General features: G+C 38.3%; 1 protein-coding gene across 1 annotated transcript in view; it reads right to left on the bottom strand.

Annotated features, from left to right (window-relative positions):
- Window positions 1-24075, bottom strand: part of CABCOCO1 (ciliary associated calcium binding coiled-coil 1) — a 129929-nt gene that overhangs the window by 69392 nt on the left and 36462 nt on the right. Inside the window, exon 5 of the mRNA XM_021699923.1 lies at window positions 22016-22088. Coding sequence (XP_021555598.1) covers window positions 22016-22088 — 73 coding nt within the window. The remainder of the gene's footprint in view (window positions 1-22015; window positions 22089-24075) is intronic.

Genomic DNA, 24075 nt, shown 5'->3' with positions numbered 1-24075 from the left:
CATTGTTATTAAAAAAAAAACTGTTGATATAATCTGAAGTGTAGCATGAGTTTGTTTTACTCTACAGAGGAGGTTAATGGAACTACACATGGATACTCTTAAATCTACAAAAACCTGAGATAATTTGAAGCTGAAGTTCAGTTTATGACAGGGCTGGTTTCCTCAAGTATGGTCCTTTGGAGTCCCAACATGCAACTTGTCAGATTTACTGTTTTCCTCCAGTTTATGTTCTCCTAGCACCATGTGTCTACCAAACCATTTCCAAATGCCAGACTCACTTCTTTGACCCCCATTTTTTTTTTAACTTGTCTAGGTCCAATACTTTCAAACATTTAAGTCTTTAAAAAAAAAACTTGTCCAGTTTTTCTAGTTGTTCTCAGGGGAAGCATAGGGCCAAATTATAATTTGTCATTGTGGGATATGTCTGCTGTTATAGGAAATAGATCTCTTAATAGGTTAGACTCATTTTCAAGTTTGGGGTGAGGTAGAAATCTAATTTTTTAAATCAAACACATGGCCCATTAGCCTGACTGGTTTTATTTTTTTATATTTATATTTATATCTATATTTATATTTATTTTTTTATTTTATTACATTATGTTAATCACCATACATTACATCATTAGTTTTTGATGTAGTGTTCCATGATTAATTGTTTGCATATAACACCCAGTGCTCCATTCAGTACGTGCCCTCTTTAATACCCATCACCAGGCTAACCCATCCCCCCACCCCCCTCCTGACTGGTTTTAAATGCCACTTTTCTAAATACTTTTATATGTTACATACTAGAAACACACACATGAATTCTTTTAAAGATTTTATTTATTGGGCGCCTGGGTGGCTCAGTTGATTAAGCGACTGCCTTCGGCTCAGATCATGATCCTGGAGTCCCAACATCGAGTCCCGCATCGGGCTCCCTGCTCAGCAGGGAGTCTGCTTCTCCCTCTGACCCTCCCCCCTCTCATGTGCTCTCTCTCTCTTAATCTCTCATTCTCTCTTTCAAATAAATAAATAAATAAATAAAATCTTTAAAAAAAAGATTTTATTTATTTATTTGACAGAGAGACACAGTGCAAGAGGGAACACAAGCAGAGGGAGTGGAGGAGGGAGAAGCAGGCTACCCACTGAGCAGGGAGCCTTATGCGGGGCTCCATCCCAGAACCCTGGGACCACGACCTGAGCCGAATGCGGACACTTAATGACTGAGCCACTCAGGCGCCCCCACACACATGAATTTAACTCTAAATTTCATATTGGAGGAAAAAAAACTATCATATATGAACTATATAATCAACCAAATACTGATGATGATGATGATGATGATGATGATGATGATGATGATGAAGGAGGAGGAGGAAGAGAGAGGGGAGGAAGAGTAAGGGAGGAGGAGGAAGAGAAAAAGCCATTGCCATATCAGATACCAAAACAGTCTATAAAGCTATGGTAATTAAAACAATATGGTATTCAGACAAGGATTGGCAAAAAGACCAGTGAGATCATTGGTCAAAGATGAGACAACTTGAGTGTTAATAAGAATAGTAATTAAAATAGATCAAAATTCAACAAATGTGTGCTATTAAATCAAAGTCTATATTAGTTTCCTATTCCTGCTATAGCAAATTACCACAAACTGAGTGGCTTAAAACAACACAGATTTATCTTACAGTTATGGATGTCAGAAGTTCTCAACTTAACATGTTGACAGGGCTGCATTCATCCTAGAGGCTCAAGAGGAAAATCTGTTTCCTTGCCTTATCCATCCCCTTAGAGGCCACCTTAATTCCTTTGCTCCTGGCTTCTTCCTCCATTTTTAAGGCTAGCAATAGCATCTTTTAAATTTCTCTCCCTGTCCCTGACTTTGACTCTCCTTTCTCCACTTTTCTTTTATAAGAAACCTTATGATTACATTGAGCCCACATAGATAATTCAGGATAATCTCCCCATCTCAAATCCTTTAATTTAGTCATATCTGCAAAGTGCCTTTTGCCATGTAAGACTACATATTCAGAGGCTCCAGGAATTAGTATCCAAGCATCTTGAGGTGGTTGGGGGGATCATTCAGTCCACCACAGTCACTTTTGAAGGATACTAAAAATCCAACTTATTGTTTTGAAAACTATTAAAGAGAGGAGATCAATCCAGCACTTATCCTGTCTTTTCTATATGAACTGTACCTCAGTTTAATCAAATAATTAAAGAGTGGAAGTTTATATTCATAGAAGTATCCAGCTCACAAATGAAAAAAGAATGATGAAGTAGAATATCACCATTTTTTAACCCTTAATGAAATAATAGATCTAAGTAATGATGATCAGTGGTTGCTAACATCACAAAAAAGAAAACCGGACATTATTTGCCTTCTAATATAATTGTATAAAACCACCTAGGGGCGCCTGGGTGGCTCAGTCATTAAGCGTCTGCCTTCGGCTCAGGTCATGATCCCAGTGTCCTGGGATCGAGCCCCGCATTGGGCTCCCTGCTCAGCGGGAAGCCTGTTTCTCCTTCTCCCACTCCCCCTGCTTGTGTTCCCTCTCTCGCTATGTCTCCCTCTGTTGAAAAAATGAATAAAATCTTTAAAAAAAAAAAAAACCTATAAATTCTTCTTTCTAAGCATTTGAACTGAAATCTAGAAATATGGGAAGATAGAGAAATGTTAAGAATAGCACAGGAACACAATTGGCAAACTAGGCTGTGGAATATTCTATAGGATAGAATATGTGGATTTTTCACCAAACAAATTATAAGGAAATAAACAAAAATACAAATAGTGAACATATAAATTTAAAATGACATAAGAATCTAATTGCAACATGGATATTTTATTTGGGTGCTACTTCAAACAAACATACAAACACATGGATACATAAATAAAACACAAATACAGACAAGTTCTAAGATAATCAGAGGCTTTTGAACATTAGCTGCGTATGTGATGATATTAAAGAGTTACTTTAAATTCATTATATTTTAGAATCACATATTAAAATACTTAACCATTATGGCCATAAGATCGTAACTGTTGAAGCTAGGTAATGGATATATGAAGGTTAATATCTTATTCTTTCTATTTCATATTTGATTGAAATGTTCCACAATATATACATATTTTTAATTACTTGGTAAAGTGCCACAATAATCATAGCACTTTGTGATTATGCTGAGTTTACAGGCCAATTTGGAATGACATGATATCTTCATAAATTGAGTCTTCTCAACGGGGAACATGTTTTACTTTCCATTTACTCAGAATTAAAAACAATTATCTTTACTAAAACTACTTAATTTTTTTGTATTATCCTTGCATGTTTTTGTTAGGGTAATTTCTTTTTTTTTTTTTTTTAAGATTTTATTTATTTATTCATGAGAGACAGAGAGAGAGAGAGGCAGAGGGAGAAGCAGGCTCCCAAGGAGCAGGGAGCCTGATGCGGGACTCGATCCCAGGACGCTGGGATCATGACCTGAGCCGAAGGCAGACGCTTAACCATCTGAGCCACCCAGGCACCCGTTAGGGTAATTTCTAAAAATTACATGGTTTTCATTATTATCAGTGTGATCCTTTTCTATTGGATTGTTACTAATATATAAAAAATATTATTTTCTTAATGATGGTTTCATATCATACCATCTGCAAACAATGAAAACTTTGTGTCTTGTTTTAATATTTTTCTTTTTCTTCTACTTTGGACTTCTTTTTGGTTTTATTACATTGGCTAGGAACTAAAAAGCAATGTTGGGGGGGGAGGAGCAAGATGGCGGAGGAGTAGGAGACCTGGATTTCGTCTGGTCCCAGGAATTCAGCTGGATAGGGATCAAACCATTCTGAACACCTACGAACTCAACAGGAGATCGAAGAAAAGAATAGCAACAACTCTCAACAACTCTCAACCACTTTCTGGAAGGTAGGACGTGCGGAGAAGTGAATGAAGGGTATATTCGGGAGGATAGACGGTGGGGGAGGGGGCCTCCATCAGCCGCTTCTGGCAAGTGATAGAGCCCCGGAGCACAAAATCGGAACTTTTACAAGTTGGCTCTGCTGAGGGACATCGCTCCAGTGGCTAAGCGGGGGGTGGAACCCTCACGGGACAGTGTGGTCTCAGGACCCTTGGGGTCACAGAAAGACCCGGGGGGCCTGAGTGCGGCAGAGCTCCCAGGTATTGGAGCGGGGAAGCCGGCTGCAGAGATGGAGCTGAGGCCCAGGCTCTCAGCTCGGGGTTGCCGTAAACCATGATCTGCAGCACAGTCGGGCCACTGCTTCTTTAGCAGGGACCCAACAAGCGGCAGATCCGGGGAGACTCCCCTTCCTCCCCAGGAAGAGCAGCGCGGGAGTGCACTGCAGGGATCTGCTGGGTTTGGAGACTCCACACCTGGTCGGGTGCCAGAGATAGAAATGCTTGGTCACAGGCCCGGTGAGCATGGGGTGTGGCCAGAGACCGGAGAGACGGGAGTGATTGACTGCTTTTCTCTGGGGGCTCACTGAGGAGCGGGGCCCGAGTTCTCGGCTCCTGTGGGGTGCAGATTGGGAGGCCGCCATTTTCACTCTCGTCCTCCAAAGCTGTATGGAAAGCTTGCAGGGAACAAAAGCTCCCGAGAGCAAACCCGAACAGATTACTTAGCCGGGACCTGGCAAGGGCGGGACAATTCCACCTCCGGCAAGGACATCTGAGAACCATGGCAACAGGCCCCTCCCCCAGATGATCAGCAAGAACAGCCAGTCAAGACCAAGTTTACCGATCAATGAGAATGGCTGAACTCCAGCGCTAGGGGAATACTGCACATAGAATTCATGGCTTCTTCCCCACTGATTCTTCAGTCTTTCAAAGTTAATTTTTTTAACTTTCTTTTTCTATTTTTTTTTGAATTTTTCTTTTTCCCTTTTTCAACCAACATCTTATCAATCCCTTTTAAAAACATTTTTTTTTATTTTTCATTTTTAAAGTCATATTCTAACTCTTCATAATAGTTAACCTTATTTTTGGTATATATATATATAAGTTGTTCTCTCTTTAAAATTTTGGGATACAGTTTCTTCTAACAGACCAAAATATACCCTAAATCTCTAGTGTATGGCTTTGTTCTAGTCTCCTGCCTGATCACATTCTTCCCCCTTTTTTTTTAAATACTCTTCTTTCTTTTTTCAACCAACTTCTTATCTTATTAATTCCTTTTATAATCTTTTATAATTGTCATCTTTACAGTCATATTCCATCCCTTCATTGTATTAACCCTTATTTTTGTACATATATAAGTTTTTCTTTCTTTAAAATTTTGGGAGGCAGTTTCTTCTAACAGACAAAAATACACCCAAAATCTAGTGTGTGGCACTGATCTATGCACCAGCCTGATCATATTTGATCATATTCTGTTTTTTTTTGTTTTGTTTTGTTTTTGTTTGTTTTTATCTTTTTCTTTTTTTTTTCTTTTTCTTTTTTGTTTCTTTCCCTTTCTTTTCCCCCAGTTTCAGGTCTTTTCTGATTTGTTTAGAGTATATTTTCTGGGGATGTTGTTACCCTGTTAGCATTTTGTTCTCTCATTCATCTATTCTCCTCTGGACAAAATGACAAGATGGAAAAAAATCACCTCAACAAAAAGAACAAGAGGCAGTACCGACTGCCAGGGACCTACTCAATACAGACATTAGTATGATGTCAGAACTAGAGTTCAGATTGATGATTTTAAAGATACTAGCTGGGCTTGAAAAAAGCATGGAAGTTATTAGAGAATCCCTTTCTGGAGAAATAAAAGAACTAAAATCTAACCAAGTCAAAATCAAAAAGGCTATTAATGAGGTGCAATAAAAAATGGGGACTCTAACTGCTAGGATAAATGAGGCAGAAGAGAGAATTAGTGATATAAAAGACCAAATGATGGAAAATAAAGAAGCTGAGAAAAAGAGAGATAAACAACTACTGGATCACGAGGGCAGAATTCAAGAGATAAGCAATACCATAGGATGAAACAACATGAGAATAATTGGGATCCCAGAAGAAGAAGAAAGAGAGAGAGGGGCAGAAGGTATATTGGAGCAAATTATAGCAGAGAACTTCCCTAATCTGGGGAAAGAAACAGGCATCAAAATCCAGGAGGCACAGAGAACTGCTCTCAAAATCAATAAAAATAGGTCAACACCCCAACATCTAATAGTAAAACTTACGAATCTCAGAGACAAAGAGAAAATCCTGAAAGCAGCTCAGGACAAGAGATCTGTAACCTACAATGATAGAAACATTAGATTGTCAACAGACCTATCCACAGAGACCTGGCAGGCCAGAAAGGACTGGCATGATCTATTCAGAGCACTAAATGAGAAAAATATGCAGCCAAGAATACTATATCCAGTTAGGCTGTCACTGAAAATAGAAGGAGAGATAAAAAGCTTCCAGGACAAACAAAAACTAAACAAATTTGCAAACACAAAACCAGCCCTACAAGCAATAATGAAAGGGGTCCTCTAAGCAAAGAGAGAGCCTAAAAGCAACATAGACCAGAAAGAAACACAGACAATATACAGTAACACTCACCTTACAGGCAATACAATGGCACTAAATTCCTATCTTTCAATAGTTACACCGAATGTAAATGGGCTAAATGTCCCAATCAAAAGACACAGGCTATCAGATTGGATTAAAAAACAAGACCCATCAATATGCTGTCTGCAAGAGACTCATTTTAGACCCAAAGACACCCCCAGATTGAAAGTGGGGGGTGGAAAATGATTTACCATGCTAATGGACACCAAAAGAAAGCTGGGGTGGCAATCCTTATATCAGACAAATGAGATTTTAAACCAAAGACTGTAATAAGAGATGAGGAAGGGCACTATATCCTATGTAAAGGGTCTATCCAACAAGAAGATCTAACCACTGTAAATATCTATGTCCCTAACATGGGAGCAGCCAGTTATATAAGCCAATTAATAACAAAAGCAAAGAAACACATTGACAACAATACAATAATAGTGGTGAACTTTAAGACCCCCCTCACTGAAATGGACAGATCATCTATTCAAAAGATCAACAAGGAAATAAAGACTTTAAATGACACACTGGACCAAATGGACTTCACAGATATATTCAGAACATTCCATCCCAAAGCAACAGAATACACATTCTTCTCTAGTGCCCATGGAACATTCTCCAGAAGAGATCACATCCTAGATCACAAATCAGGTCTCAACTTGTACCGAAAGATTGGGATCATTCCCTGCCTATTTTCAGACCACAATGCTTTGAAACTAGAACTCAATTACAAGAGGAAAGTTGGAAAGAACTCAAATACATGGAGGCTAAAGAGCATCCTACTAAAGAATGAATGGGTCAACCAGGAAATTAAAGAAGAATTTAAAAAATTCATGGAAACCAATGAAAATGAAAACACAAGTGTTCAAAATCTTTGGGATGCAGCAAAGGCAGTCCTAAGAGGAAAGTATATAACAATACAAGCCTCTCTCAAGAAACAAGAAAGGTCTCAAATACACAACCTAACCCTACACCTAAAGGAGCTGGAGAAAGAACAGCAAATAAAGCCTAAACCCAGCAGGAGAAGAGAAATAATAAAGATCAGAGCAGAAATCAATGAAATAGAAACCAAAAGAACAGTAGAACAGATCAGTGAAACTAGGAGCTGGTTCTTTGAAAGAATTAACAAGATTGATAAACCTCTGGCCAGACTTATCAAAAAGAAAAGGGAAATGGCCCAAATCAACACAATCATGAATGAAAGAGGAGAGATCACAACCAACACCAATGAAATATAAACAATTATAAGAACATATTATGAGCAACTATATGCCAGCAAATCAGATAACCTGGAAGAAATGGATGCATTCCTAGAGAAGTATCAATTACCAAAACTGAACCAGGAAGAAATAGAAAACCTGAACAGACCTATAACCACTAAGGAAATTGAAGCAGTCATCAAAAATCTCCCAACAAACAAAAGTCCAGGGCCAGATGGCTTCCCAGGGGAATTCTTACAAACATTTAAAGAATTAAAACCTATTCTTCTGAAACTGTTCCAAAAAATAGAAATGGAAGGGCAACTTCCAAACTCGTTTTATGAGTCCACCATTACCTTGATCCCCAAACCAGACAAAGACCCCATCAAAAAGGGAAACCCTTTCTGGAGACCAATATCCTTGATGAACATGGATGCAAAAATTCTCACCAAAATACTAGCCAATAGGACCCAACAGTACATTAAAAGGATTATTCACCACGACCAAGTGGGATTTATTCCTGGGCCGCAAGATTGGTTCAACATCCACAAATCAATCAATGTGATACAATACATTAACAAAAGAAAGAACAAGAATCATATGATCCTCTCAATAGATGCAAAAAAGCATTTGACAAAGTATAGCATCCTTTCCTGATCAAAACTCTTCAGAGTATAGGGATAGAGGGTACATACCTCAATATCATAAAAGCCATCTATGAAAAACCCACAGTGAATATCATTCTCAATGGGGAAAAACTGAGAGCTTTCCCCCTAAGGTCAGGAATGTGGCAGGGATGTCCACTATCACCACTGCTATTCAACATAGTATTAGAAGTCCTAGCCACAGCAACCAGACAACAAAAAGAAATAAAAGGCATCTGAATTGGCAAAGAAGTCAAACTCTCACTCTTTGCAGATGATATGATACTTTATGTGGAAAACCCAAAAGACTCCACCCCAAAACTGCTAGAACTCATACAGGAACTCAGCAAAGTGGCAGGATATAAAATCGATGCACAGAAATCAGTGGCATTCCTATACACCAACAACAAGACAGAAGAAAGAGAAATTAAGGAGTCAATCCCATTTACAATTGCAGCCAAAGCCATATGATACCTAGGAATAAATCTAACCAAAGAGGCAAAGAATCTATACTCAGAAAACTATAAAATACTCATGAAAGAAATTGAGGAAGACACAAAGAAATGGAAAACGTTCCATGCTCACGGATTGGAAGAACAAATATTGTGAAGATGTCAATGCTACCTAGAGCAATCTACACATTCAATGCACTCCCCATCAAAATACCATCCACTTTTTTCAAAGAAATGGAGCAAATAATCCTAAAATTTGTTTGGAACCAGAAAAGACCCCGAATAGCCAGAGGAATGTTGAAAAAGAAAAGCAAAGCTGGCGGCATCACAATTCCGGACTTCCAGCTCTATTACAAAGCTGTCATCATCAAGACAGTATGGTACTGGCACAAAAACAGACACATAGGTCAATGGAACAGAATAGAGAGCCCAGAAATGGACCCTCAACTCTATGGTCAACTAATCTTCGACAAAGCAGGGAAGAATGTTCAATGGAAAAAAGACAGTCTCTTCAACAAATGGTGTTGGGAAAATTGGACAGCCACATGCAGAAGAATGAAACTGGACCATTTCCTTACACCACACACAAAAATAGACTCAAATGGAGGAAAGACCTCAATGTGAGACAGGAGTCCATCAAAATCCTAAAGGAGAACACAGGCAGCAAGCTCTTTGACCTCAGCCATAGCAACTTCTTCCTAGAAACATCACCAAAGGCAAGGGAAGCAAGGGCAAAAATGAACTATGGGGACTTCATAAAGATAAAAAGCTTTTGCACAGCAAAAGAAACAGTCAACAAAACCAAAAGACAACTGACAGAATGGGAGAAGGTATTTGCAAATGACTTATCAGATAAAGGGCTAGTATCTAAAATCTATAAAGAACTTACTAAACAAGTCAGGAAATGACAGATGTTGGCAGGGATGTGGAGAGTGCAGCCACTCTGGAAAAGAGTATGGAGGTTCCTTAAAAAGTTGAAAATAGAGCTACCCTATGATCCAGCAATTGCACTACTGGGTATTTACCCCAAAGATGCAAATGTAGGGATCCAAAGTGGTACATGCACCCGATGTTTATAGCAGCAATGTCCACAATAGCCAAACTGTGGAAAGAGCCAAGATGTCCATCAACAGATGAATGGATAAAGAAGAGGTGGTATATATATACAATGGAATATTATGCAGCCATCAAAAGGAATGAAATCTTGTCATTTGCAACGACGTGGATGGAACTGGAGGGTGTTATGCTGAGTAAAATAAGTCAATCAGAGAAACACATGTATCATATGACCTCACTGATATGAGGAATTCTTAATCTCAGGAAACAAACTGAGGGTTGCTGGAGTGGTGGGGAGTGGGAGGGATGGGGTGGCTGGGTGATAGACATTGGGGTGGGTATGTGCTATGGTGAGAACTGTGAATTATGTAGGCCTGTTGAATCACAGATCTGTTCCTCTGAAACAAATAGTATATTATATGTTAGAAAAAAAAGAAGAAGATAGTAGGAGGGGAAGAATGAAGGGTGGGGGAATCGGAGGGGGAGACGAACCATGAGATACTATGGACTCTGAGAAACAAACTGAGGGTTCTAGAGGGGAGGTGGTTGGGGTAATGGGTTAGCCTGGTGATGGGTATTAAAGAGGGCATGTATTGAATGGAGCACTGGATGTTATACACAAACAATGAATCATGGAACAGTACATCAAAAGCTAATGATGTAATGTATGGCTATTAACATAACATAATAATAATAAAAAAATAAAAATAAAAAGCAATGTTGGTAATAATAATCAGCTTTGTCTTATTCTTTATGGGTATTTTAATATCTTCATTAGATATTTTTAGAGTTTCTTTTCTCAGTTAAGAATATAATTATATATTACTGGGGCCCCTGAGTGGCTCAGTCTTTAGGGATCTGCCTTTGGCTCGGGTCATGATCCCAGGGTCCTGGAATCGAGCCCACATCGGGCTGCCTGCTCAGTGGGAAGCCTGCTTCTCCCTTTCCCATTCCCCCCCTGCTTGTGTTCCCTCTCGCTGTGTCTCTCTCTATCAAATAAATAAAAAATCTTAAAAAAAAAGAATATAATTATATTTACTGATTAACTGAAGGTTTTTTTAAAATGAAAAATGGGTGTCTAATTTTATCAAATACTTTACCATATCTATTGAGATGGTCACTTGGGTTTTTTCCCCTGAAGCTGATAATGTACTGAATTGCATTAATAGATATCTCACTGTTAAACCACCCTTCCACATATGGAATAAATCCTATTTGAACATCTAATCTTCTGCTATATTTCACTTCCTAATATTTTATTTAAGATTGTTGTATCTATTTTCATACCTGATATTGCCCATAGCTTTGCATTACTCTTTTTCACTTTTGGTTATAAATCATTACCAATTCATAGAATAAGTTGAAAGCATTCTCAGAATTATACTAACATCAAAGAATGAGTTGAAAGCTCATCAACTCCTTCTATTCTCTATCATAATTTTTATATAAAAGGGAATTATCTACTTTAGAAATGTTGGTGAAACTAGCCTGTAAAATCTTTGAGGTCTGAAGCCATTTTTTACATTTGGATTTTTCAATGTCTTATATAATTATCTCTCTATTAAGATTTTCTACATCCCCTCAAGTAAATATTGGTAATTTACAGTTCCAAGTATGTTTTTTTCTAGATTTTCAACATAATATACCTGATACTTTATTAAAAGCTTTCAAATCTTAGTTTAAATTTCCATGATCTCTATTAGTTCCTTTTTCAAGAATACAATAAACTTTCAAACTTTCTTGAGAATATTAATCAGACTTAAAGTCTTCTACATTTGCTCTATCAACTCTGTTCCTTAGCTATTCATTGCTTGTTAATAGAGTTTCATATCTATCTGTGATTTTATTTTCCTCAAGTGCTTCGTGATTTTGGGCTGCCTGGAGATGTTTGTTTGCCAAAGCTTGCCACCAGAGACTATAGGAAATAATAGGGGTAGTTAGATGTGCCAGTACCTTATACTCAGAGTATATTTGTCATTTTTTCTGGAAACGTCAGAACTCTCTCCTCTTTGGTGTCAATGTCCATACTAGTTTCTTTAGTTTGGGAGCAAATACTATGGAATCTCTGTGCTCTGCACAAGCAGCAGAGGATGATGGGGCTGAGTGGTGCATTTGCTCTGAAAGCAGTCCCCTACATGCTTTTTTTCTTCTAAAGCTTCTAAAGCTTTCTCCCACTTCTGTATCAGTCAGGGATGCCTATGGAAACTTCATTAACTCTGTAGCATCTTCTTTGTATGTATGAGGCTGTGGTTTCATCTAAACAGCAATCTATAATTTTACATGTCATAAAATCTTTTATCCATAGATTTATGGATTTTTGAAATTTTTGGCCTCTCATGGAATTTTGGATGGAAGAGTCATACATGTCCGCTTAGTTCACTCTTTTGATAAAGTCACTCTTCCCTTTTGCAAAGGCTCTTTCTATTTCTTTTGGGGATCTATTCATCCTCTGTCACCCATTCAATATGGCCTCCTTGGATCTTCTAGTAGCATTACTCCACTCCTCAGGCCACGGGATTAATCGAGAGTGGACACATGGCAGAAGCATAGCCAATAATGTCAACAATGTGAGGAGGAATGTCCCTTTCTCTTGGAGTTGCTAAACTGGAGCTGCCTCTGTCATGTCTCCCACCAGTTGGGGGAAGGACTGTGTGCAGTACAGGGCAATGAGACCAAAACAAAAGAATCAAAGAAAAGAGAAGAAAAAGGTCTAAAAGAGATGAGAATTGTGATATATGCATGCATACATACACACATTCACATATTCACATTGTTTGACTACTTAGAGCCAGTTAAACTTAGTCAGGCTCACTTTCTATTTACCAGTTCGTGATCAAATAATATACCCTTCCATTTTTTTTAAATTGTTTGAACTATTTTGAGTGGGATTTCTTTCATGGCACCAAAAGAAATTACAGTACACTGCCTAACTCATTCACAACCTTTAGATTTGTTCTTAGAAACCTCCATAAGCCTTAAATCTACAGGTTAGATGTTTCTGTCTTCTATTTATTCCCATAGGATCATAACACTTTGGGTCCTATACTATAATTAATTAATTAATTATATATTTATTTTAATTTTATTATGTTATGTTAGTCACCATACAATACATCATTGGTTTTTGATGTGGTGATCCACGATCCATTGTTTTCATATAACACCCAGTGCTCCATGCAGTACGTGCCCTCCTTAATACCCATCACCGGGCTAACCAATCCCCCCTCCCCCCTCCCCTCTAAAACCCTGTTTGTTTCTCAGAGTCCATAGTCTCTCGTGGTTCATCTCTCCCTCCAATTCCCCCCCGCCATTTTTCCTTTCCTTCTCCTAATGTCCTCCATGCTATTCCTTATGTTCCACAAATAAGTGAAACCATATGATAATTGACTTTCTCTGCTTGACTTATTTCACTTAGCATAATCTCTTCCAGTCCCATCCATGTTGATGTAAAAGTTGGGTACTCATCCTTTCTGATGGCTGAGTAATATTCCATTGTATATATGGACCGCATCTTCTTTATCCATTCATCTGTTGAAGGGCATCTCGGCTCTTTCCACAGTTTGGCTATTGCGAACATTGCTGCTATGAACATTGGGGTGCATATGGCCCTTCTTTTCACTACATCTGTGTCTTTGGGGTAAATACCCAGAAGTGCAATTGCTGGGTCATAGGGTAGCTCTATTTTTAAATTTTTGAGGAACCTCCACGCTGTTTTCCAAAGTGGCTGTACCAACTTGCATTCCCACCAACAGTGTAAGAGGGTTCCCCTTTCTCCACAACCTCTCCAACATTTGTTGTTTCTTTCCCTGTCCATTTTGGCCATTCTAACTGGTGTAAGGTGGTATCTCAATCTGGTTTCGGTTTGGATTTCCCTGATGGCTAATGATGACGAACATTTTTTCATGTGTCTGTAGCCATTTGTATGTCTTCTTCAGAGAAGTGTCTTTTCATATCTTTTGTCCACTTTTTGACTTGATTATTTGTTTTTTGGGTGTTGAGTTTGAGAAGTTCTCTCTAGATCTTGGATACCAGCCCTTTATCTGTAGTGTCATTTGCAAATATCTTCTCCCATTCTGTGGGTTGCCTCTTTGTTTTGTTGACTGTTTCCTTTGCTGTGCAGAAGCTTTTTATCTTGATGAAGTCCCAAAAGTTCATTTTTGCTTTTGTTTCACTAGCTTTTGGAGATGTATCTTGAAAGACGTTGCTGTGGGCGATGTCAAAGAGGTTACTGCCTATGTTCTCCTCTAGGATTTGGATGGATTCCTGTCTTACACTGAGGTCTTTCATCCACTTTGAGTTTGGTAAATGGTGAATGGTGTTAGAGAATGGTCCAGTTTCATTCTTCTGCATGTGGCTGTCCAATTTTCCCAGCACCATTTATTGAAGAGACTTTTTTCCATTGCATGTTTTTTCCTGCTTTGCCGAAGATTATTTGACCATAGAGTTGAGGGTCCACATCTGGGCTCTCTATTCTGTTCCATTGGTCTATATGTCTGTTTTTGTGCCAGTACCATGCTGTCTTGGTGATCACAGCTTTGTAATATAGCTTGAAATCCGGCAACGTGATGCCCCCAGCTTTTTCTTTTTCAAGACTTCTTGGTGATTCAGGGTCTTTTCTGATTCCATACAAATTTTAGGATTGTTTGTTCCAGCACTTTGAAAAATGTCATTGGAATTTTGATTGGGATGGCATTGAAGGTATAGATTGCTCTGGGTAGCATAGACATTTTAACAATGTTTATTCTTCCGATCCATGAGCATGGAAGATTTTTCCATCTTTTTGTGTCTTCAATTTCTTTCATGAGTGTTTTGTAGTTCCTAGAGTATAGATCCTTTACCTCTTTGGTTAGGTTTATCCCAAGGTATCTTATGGTTTTTGGTGCTATTGTAAATGGAATCATTTCTCTAATTTCTCTTTCTACAGTTGCATTGTTAGTGTATAAGAAAGCAACTGATTTCTGTGCATTGATTTTGTATCCTGCCACATTACTGAATTGCTGTATGAGTTCTAGTAATTTGGGGGTGGAGTCTTTTGGGTTTTCCACATAAAGTATCATGTCGTCTGCGAAAAGAGAGAGTTTGACTTCTTCTTTGCCAATTTGAATATGTTTTATTTCTTTTTGTTGTCTGATTGCTGTTGCTAGGACTTCTAGTACTATGTTGAACAATAGTGGCGAGAGTGGGCATCCTTGACGTGTTCCTGATCTTAAGGGAAAGGCTTTCAGTTTTTCCCCATTGAGGATGATATTCGCTGTGTGTTTTTCATAGATGGATTTTATGAACTTGAGGAATGTTCCCTCTATCCCTATACTCTGGAGAGTTTTAATCAGGAAAGGATGTTGTATTTTGTCAAATGCTTTTTCTGCATCAATTGAGAGGACCATATGGCTCTTCTCCCTCCTCTTATTAATGTGTTCTATCACATTGATTGATTTGCGAATGTTGAACCACCCTTGCATCCCGGGGATAAATCCCACTTGGTCGTGGTGGATGATCCTTTTAATGGATTGTTGGATCCTATTAGCTAGGATTTTGTTGAGGATTTTGGAATCCATATTCATCAGGGATATCTGTCTGACATTCTCCTTCTTGATGGGGTCTTTGCCTGGTTTGGGGATTAAGGTAATGCTGGCCTCATAGAATGAGTTTGGAAGTTTTCCTTCTGTTTCTATTTTTTGAAACAACTTCAGTAGAATAGGTATTATTTCTTCTTTGAATGTTTGTAGAATTCCCCAGGGAATCCATCAGGCCCTAGACTCTTATTTTTTGGGAGGTTTTTGATCACTGCTTCAATCTCATTACTGGTTATTGGCCTATTCAGGTTGTCAATTTCTTCCTGTTTCAGTCTTGGCAGCTTATAAGTTTCTAGGAAGGCCTCCATTTCATCCAGATTGCTCAGTTTATTGGCATATAGTTGTTGATAATAATTTCTAATAATTGTTTCTATTTCCTTGGTGTTAGTCATGATCTCTCCCCTTTCATTCATAATTTTATTAATTTGGATCCTTTCTCTTTTCTTTTGGGTAAGTCTGGTCAGTGGTTTATCGATCTTATTAATTCTTTCAAAGAACCAACTTCTAGTTTCGTTGATCTGATCTACTGTGTTTCTGGTTTCTAATTCATTGATTTCTGCTCTAATTTTAATTATTTCTCTTCTAATGCATGGCTTAGGCATCGTTTGTTGCTTTTTCTCTAGTTCTTTTTCTGTTTTTTTTTGAGTGAGGCTTGGATGGCTATGTATTTCCTCCTTAGGACCGCTTTTGCAGTATCCCATAGGTTTTGGACCAATGTGTTTTCATTCTCATTGATTTCCATGAATTGTCGAAGTTCTTCTTTGATTTCCTAGTTGACCCAAACATTCTTAAGCAGAGTGGTCTTTAACTTCCAAGTGTTTGAATTTCTGCCAAATTTTTTCTTGTGATTGAGTTCCAGTTTTAGAGCACTGTGGCCTGAGAATATGCAGGGAATAATCTCAACCTTTTGGTATTGGTTGAGACCTGATTTGTGACCCAGTATGTGGTCTGTTCTGGAGAAAGTTCCATGTGCGCTCGGGAAGAATGAGTATTCTGTTGTTTTAGGGTTGAATGTTCTGTAAATATCTCTGAGGTCCATCTGGTCTAATGTATCACTCAAAGCTCTTGTTTCCTTGTTGATTTTCTGCTTAGATGATCTGTCCATTGCTGAGAGTGGAGTATTGAGGTCTTCTACAATTAACGTATTGTTATCAATATGATTCTTTATTTTGGTTAACAGTTGGCTTATGTAGATGGCTGCTCCTATGTTGGGGGCATAGATATGTACAATTGTTAGATCTTCTTGTTGGATAGACCCTTTAAGAATGATATAGTGTCCTTCTGTGTCTCTTATTACAGACTTTAGTTTAAAATCTAATTTGTCTGATATAAGAATTGCTACCCCAGCTTTCTTTTGAGGTCTACTGGCATGGAAGATGGATCTCCATCCCTTCACTTTCAGTCTGGATGTATTTTTAGGTTCAAAATGAGTCTCTTGTAGACAGCATATGGATGGGTCCTGTCTTTTTATCTAATCTGCAATGCTGTGCTGTTTTATGGGAGCGTTTAGGCCATTCACGTTGAGAGTGATTATTGAAAAATATCAATTAATTGTCATCATGTTGCCTGTGAAGACACTGTTTTTATAGATTGTCCCTGTAAATTTCTGTTGTATACCACTCTTGGGGTCTTTCTCCTTTTATAGAACCCCCTTTAATATTTCTTGCAGGGCCGGCTTAGTGGTCACATATTCTTTGTTTCTGCCGGTTGTGGAAGCTCTGCATCTCTCCATCCATTCTAAATGACAGCCTTGCCAGATAAAGTATTCTTGGCTGCATGTTCTTCTCATTTAGTACCCTGAATATGTCTTGCCAGGCCTTTCTGGCTTGCCAGGTCTCTGTGGATAGGTCTGACGTTATTCTGATCTTCCTCCCTCTGTATGTAAGGAATCTCTTCCCCCTAAGTGCCCTTAAGATGGTTTCCTTGGTTCTAAGATTGCAAGTTTTACTATTACATGCCGGGGTGTTGGCCTGTTTTCCTTGATCTTAGGAGGGGTCCTCTCTGCCTCTAGGACTCAAATGTTTGTTTCATTCCCCAGATTAGGGAAGTTCTCAGCTACGATTTGCTCAAATACATCTTCTAGTCCTCTCTCTCTCTCCACTCCCTCCGGGATTCCAATTATTCTGACATTGGAATGCTTCATGATGTCACTTATTTCTCTGATTCTATTTTCATGGATTCTGAGTTGTTTTTCCTGGCCTCCTCTCTTCCCTTTTTATCTATTATATTGTCTTCCAGTTGCTTATTCGCTCTTCTGCCTCAGTTACCCTAGCTGTTAGATTATCTAGATTGGATTGGATCTCATTGATAGCATTTTTAAGTTCTGCCAATTCACCTTTTATTTCTGCCCTTAGAGACTCTATGTTGCCATTAATTGATTTCTCCATTCTAGCCATTGTCTTCACAATTGCTAGCCTGAATTCCATCTCCGACATCTTGGTTATATCTGCATCCATTTGTAAATCTGCAGCATAAGTCATAATCTCTGAGTCTTTTCTATTTTGGGGGCTCTTCCTCCTAGTCATTCTGTTGATGGGTGTTTGAGGGAATGTATAGAGTCCAAATTATTGACCAGAACCCAAGCAAGATGCACCTGTTTTCTTGGGACCTTAGGGTTGTTGGCCTCTTGTTTTCCCAGCCTGTCTTCTGTGGGAGGGGCCTGCCACACTGTTACTCAGGCAACCCTATTTGGGCGGAGTTGCCCTGCCCCCCGTGGCAGGGGATGGGTTCAGCGGGAATGAGTCTTTGGGGCTTTTGTTCTCTGGCAGCTTTCCCTGGCAGCTTTCTGCGTCTCTTTCGCAAGTCAGAGCAGAAGAGACCGTTTCCAACCCTCTGCCTCAGAGCAGAGAGACTGCAGTCTGTTCTTCAGTGAGCTCTCCAGGCCACACCGTCTCCGTTTCTGTCCGTGCTGCTATAAACTGCAGCGTCCTGGGTTGTGTGCCCCTCCGCAGCGCTCCCACTCCTGCCTCCAGGTCGGGGCACGTCTCTGCCCTTCATGCTTCTAAAACCGCCAGCCACTCACAGTTTGTGTGCGTTGGACCCTGCCGCTCTGGGTTTCCACCCTGAGGGCTGCCCTAGAGTCCTTTCCCCACCGCTACCAGTCTGCGAGTCTGTGCCCCGACTGCAGTGCGCTAGGCTGTCACTCACCAGCGGTGTAGGATCCCCACGGTGAGGCACCCTCCCACTGCCATTTATCCTCTGATATCTGCCCACAGAATCAGGGCTCCCTGCCTCTTACCTCAAAACCAACCGCCTGCAATATTGTGTTTGTAGAGATCCAGATCTTCTTACATCTCAGGCTGATTTCGTGGATGCTTAGAGTGGTCTGGTAGATATCCAGCTCAATTCCGGGGACCAGTTGAAATAGGGTCCCCTACTCCTCCGCCATCTTTCCCCCCTCCTATAATTAATTATTTAATCACCTTTCTCCTCTCATTAGACAGTCAACTCCTTGAGGACAAGAATTGTTGCTTATCATTGTGTGTCCTTGGAAGTTAACAAAACCTACAATGTAATAGGGACCTGGTAACATATGTTGAACGAATAAACAAATAATTTTATAGTTGCATCATCTCATTTTAACAGATGCCTGGTGGTAGATACCTGACTAGAACCATGACTTTGGGTATCTGCTATGAGTTTTTGGTCATCACCATTGCTAATATCTGATAGTGTTCTTTGTGTGCAATTATTAAATGTTTTGTGTAGTTTTTAGGTAACAAAAGCAAAGAACATAGCAGTTTCCAGGTTTCTTTCCGGGTGTGGCCTTAGGTCAAGGAAGATACATATCCCCAAAGGAGAATCTGATTACCTTACAATTCTTGTGTCAGAGGATCTGTGGGCTAATTGCATTGTCAAAACAAGACTTGGAGAACTCCTGGCTTAAGTGACTAAAAGGGAGTCCTCACCTCTTTAGTTAGTTAGTTCGTTTCCATCTTATTTATTTATATTTAAATTTTAGTTAACACCGTGCCATATTGGTTTCAGGAGTAGAATTCAGTGGCTCATCTCTGTAAATAGTGAGTGAAACTCATATACTTCATCCTCTCAGGAGGCTACAACCAAGGGAATTTGCTGCTTCCATTCTGTCATTATCCTAGTTCATTGTGGTTGTTTACTGCCTTTCAACATATATGATCTGTGAACCACTGAATGAACTACAAAACATGTCATTTACAGAACTGTATCTATAGAAATATTTCTAGATTATGAAGCATCTCAAGTCAAGAATAATGATTTACTGAAAATGTGCCTCTATGATCTAAGCATAACATGAAATTTCTTGGAAAAGGTGAGTAGAGATAGCCAGAAATGATTGCTAAATTAAAAAACAAACAAATAAACAAACAATTCTTTTAACTAAAACCCAAGAAAAGTATGAGTATGGTTTATTTATATTCTTTTCATAATAGAAATAATATTTAGTAATTATCCTTAGAGGGGATTTATGTGTTTTGTTATAATCGCCTATCCACAATTAAGGAAGAAACTAAATTTTGTCAGTGTTCTTTAATTTGGACACTAGCCTGAGACTTAAACTTGGAACATTTATGCAATTGTTGTGTGGACCTTATTTGGTCCCAGAGCACTGAGGTCAGCATAAATAATCATATTAGGGGGGCAGACCTCTGCCTCGTCTATGAAAGGTTGTTAATTAAAAAACATATTTGCACCAAGGGTTATCAGACACTTCTACAATGCCATTAAATATTGTAGTATAATACCTGCTTTGGTTAATCCTTTAAAATACCATGAGTGGTCTAATTCTTGAAGACCCAATATCCCTTCATTAAAGATTTTTTTTTTTATAGCTCTGGTCAGCTTGGAGAAAATACAAAAGACAAAGGAAAATAAAGACGCCAATCCCAGTCTACTTTCTCCATTTTATCTTTCCATAAGCATAAATGTCACCTAAATATATCCTTACAACAAAGAAGAAAGGCACAATTGTGCAACTAACAAAGGGAAAAGGGAGTTCTTTATGAAATTTTTTCTTGATGATTCTAAATATCTGCTTATGCTGCTGTTGAAGTCATTATCATTTTCCCAAAGTTTTGCTGAATAGATGAGATAGGATTGTATCTATACTGATCTTTATTGCAACACTGTTGCACTACATGATGTAATTCTCCAATGGAAATGTTTTCAGTAAAACTGTCAAGTGACATCTAATTTAAAATATAGTATGAGGAGACCACAAAGAAGAAATTTTAAGGAAAGTCAAAAGCAAAAAGGGCTCCTTGTTTTCCTTCAATTCACTTAAAAGGCCAGCATTAGAACAAGTACCCACATGGAGGATGAGTAACAGTGACTGAGATGTTTATGAAGTAAGCATTTTATAAACTCCAGAATAACAACACTCTGGCAGACAGAAAGTTGGCACACTCCACCTGGTACTTAATATCAGAAAATTATAAAGCTCACATAAATATACCCTTATTCACTGTTTGTGACCATGGTAAGTCCTGTCTGATACTTCTGGGCAACATAGCCTCCTCCAGTAGTTGAGAACCTGAGGAGCACTTTTTATGGCATCTTTAGCGTCCTTAAGATGTTTTCTTTTTTTTTTTTAAGATTTTATTTATTTATTTGAGAGAGAGAGAATGAGAGAGAGCACATGAGAGCGGGGAGGGTCAGAGGGAGAAGCAGACTCCCTGCCAAGCAGGGAGCCCGATGCGGGACTCGATCCAGGGACTCCAGGATCATGACCTGAGCCGAAGGCAGTCGCTTAACCAACTGAGCCACCCAGGCGCCCTGATGTTTTCTTACCCAGGATTAATTTATAGCAATTATGAATATGTAATTAATATGAAAAGCTCTTCCACGGTATCTTCAGGTAGATCATTTTTTGCAGAAATGTTATTGTATTCAACGTCACTGAATCACATTGTATTAATTGAGGGGCCACTATGGTGCAGTATACTCTATGCTTTGGTAGAAAAACAGTACCTCATCCTTGCCTTCAAGGAAATTACAGTTGAATTGTGTTGACTATATTAATCCACAAAAAATAATTAGAAAACCATATAGGATAGTGCATAGTTATGTGCTTATTGGTGTAGTAAGAGTAGCCAGTATTCACCAGAAAGAGATCAACTAGAATAAAATAACAGAATGTGATTAAAGACTTTGTCTAAACCCTTCCTTTGAGATGCTGTGAATTAAGGAAGGTTTGCTTCACTGAGGAAGTGGGATTTGAATTAGACCTTAAAAAATGAGTAGATTGGAAAAAAATGTGAAATTAGAAGAGATTTAACTGAATTAATTTATCTCACTTTCCCCAATTTTCTTTGTATGAAGACATACATAACCCATTCAATTTTGCTTTGTCAAATAATCCATAAATACATAAAGTATATGTGATTAACAATGCTTTTAATGCCAAAAGACAGCTTATTTTCTTAATCCAAAGCTCACTTTATGTAATTATTCTTTTTGCAAACTAGTAGTTGGTTATATTAACACTTGAGTAATCTTGACAAGAAGTTGCTTTAAGCAGTTAAAGATCCAGATGCTGATCAGCATGCATTAAGTGATTCAGCTTAATTGGTTCCATCTAGATAAATTACTTACCTCAGTTCCTATCACAATTTCTTCCCTGGTAGAGTAGAATAGAAACTCATATAGCTTGTAGTGTTGAAATAAGCTGAAATACAAAATAAATGTGCAACTCTGATAAGTTTATTTTAGGAAAGAAAACAAATAAATAAGAGTATTTATTAAAGGAAAGTTGTTCATAGTGACCAAGCGAAAGACATTAAACACTAATATAGAGTTAGCTACCTCTTTTATTCCAAATGAATTGTCCAGAAATGGTGAGAAACTAATGATTTACTTTTTTGAGACATTGACAGTATAACACAGTACCTAATATAAGATCAGTAAATTAATCTGTGATGAGTGGATAGGTTTGGGAAAAGGGAGCAATTAGATTGCATCATGACTTGTTTTGGTTGACAATAAAGTAATGCACTGCCCCTAAATAACACCAAATTTCACATTTCATGTTTTGCTTCAAACTGGAGTCAATTTCCCCTGGAATGAATGGCACCGAATTCTATAATCTACTTCCATATCAATTACTTCTCATGTTCTCAAACTGTTTCAAGATTAAATTAATCTCTGATAACACCTGAAAATGCTGCAACATGAACTGAAATCCATTTAGAAGTTGTCTGGTTTTCTTGTAGAATATTTGATCACATGTCAAAGAGAGGAATTAATTTAAGAAAGATAATTTCTTCAGTTTCTACCCAAAGACTAGGTGGTCAGTGTATAAAAACTGTGATGAGCTAAAGGATACAAGTCTTAAAACAAGTTTTTCAAGTAAGTTTAAAGATCTCAGCGATGTATTATTGAGAGTTAAAAATTTACTGAAGGGCTGATTTCTAATATCCTGTTTGTGATATTTGAATTTTTCTAATTCTCTTCCTGCTGGTTGGGAAAATTAATAGACTCATAATACAGCAAAATGCCCAAGAACAAAAAAATTGTCTTAGTGGTTTCTCTTTCACTCTGATGCCTTTTGCTATTTAAGAAAATTGATTTTAATGTAACTGAGAAATTAACATTTGCAAAATGTAGCTACAGAGCATGTATAATAATGGCTTCTCCTGAATGCTGTAATGGATCAAAGTTTCAATTCATTTGAAATCAATGAAGAAATCCTCAGGCAGATGGGTCTCTCTGTTATATCAGCAGTTGATTTCACTACTAACACAATCCATTAAAAAGTGATAGGTATGCAGACTCAGTCATGTTTGTTTGTTTGTTTTAAAAAAAAAAAACCTCGTATATTCAAATTACTCATCAACACTCAGAAAACTAACTTAGCTTTTGACATTACTTTGATTTATTGGCTAGAAAATACATCAAGATTAGTGAAGTTTGATGGTTCAATGAAGCAAAATAAATTCAAGTTCTCCTTCCCTTACATCGCTTACCTAGAGAAAGCTTTAAGGTTAAAAATATTACACTGGCAATAACTGATTTTGAGTAGAAAAATTAAAGACTATAGAGTATTTGGAAATAACTTGGCTTCCTCTCAGTGAATTAGTGTAAAATTTTCCTTCCATCTCATGTTACACAAAGAAGTTAATTCATAAATCTTCCTTCCTGCAATTTTATAATCTTTCAGCCTTATTCTCCTCATTGCATATAGGAATTAGATTGTCTCAGCCAAAAGGGAAATTCCCTTCTTACAATGAAAATAAAAGTCATGACTCGGATGCAGTGGTCAAAGATGCAAGCTGGGGCAAGGCCAGGACTAGGGTAAAACAGATGAGGGGAGGGGGACACCTAAGGAGGAAGCATTTTTCAGGGCCAGGTCAAGTTGCCTCCATTGCATCACTCTGGTCCCCATATTGGTTGAGGTTCTCTAACTTTAGCAAGGAACTATTAGATGACTTCCTATGGGAACAAAGTGACACCTCTGCTATGGGAATACATTTCCTCCTTCTTCCTTTGCTAGGAAGACTTCCAGCTGACTCAAGCCCCTAGACTATTTTGTCAAACAACTTGTCTTAGTTTTAAATCAAAGGGAGAAATAAAATGGGTCAAGACATCTGGGCTCCATGCCAGGAAGTAGGATACCCTGTTGTGCACAGAGGGACAGTTTTGATTTTCTTATATTG

This window comes from Neomonachus schauinslandi, chromosome 6, assembly GCF_002201575.2.
Source record: "Neomonachus schauinslandi chromosome 6, ASM220157v2, whole genome shotgun sequence".
Taxonomy (NCBI): domain Eukaryota; kingdom Metazoa; phylum Chordata; class Mammalia; order Carnivora; family Phocidae; genus Neomonachus; species Neomonachus schauinslandi.
Note: the sequence above shows the minus strand (reverse complement) of the source record. Positions and strands in the feature narration are given on the sequence as shown.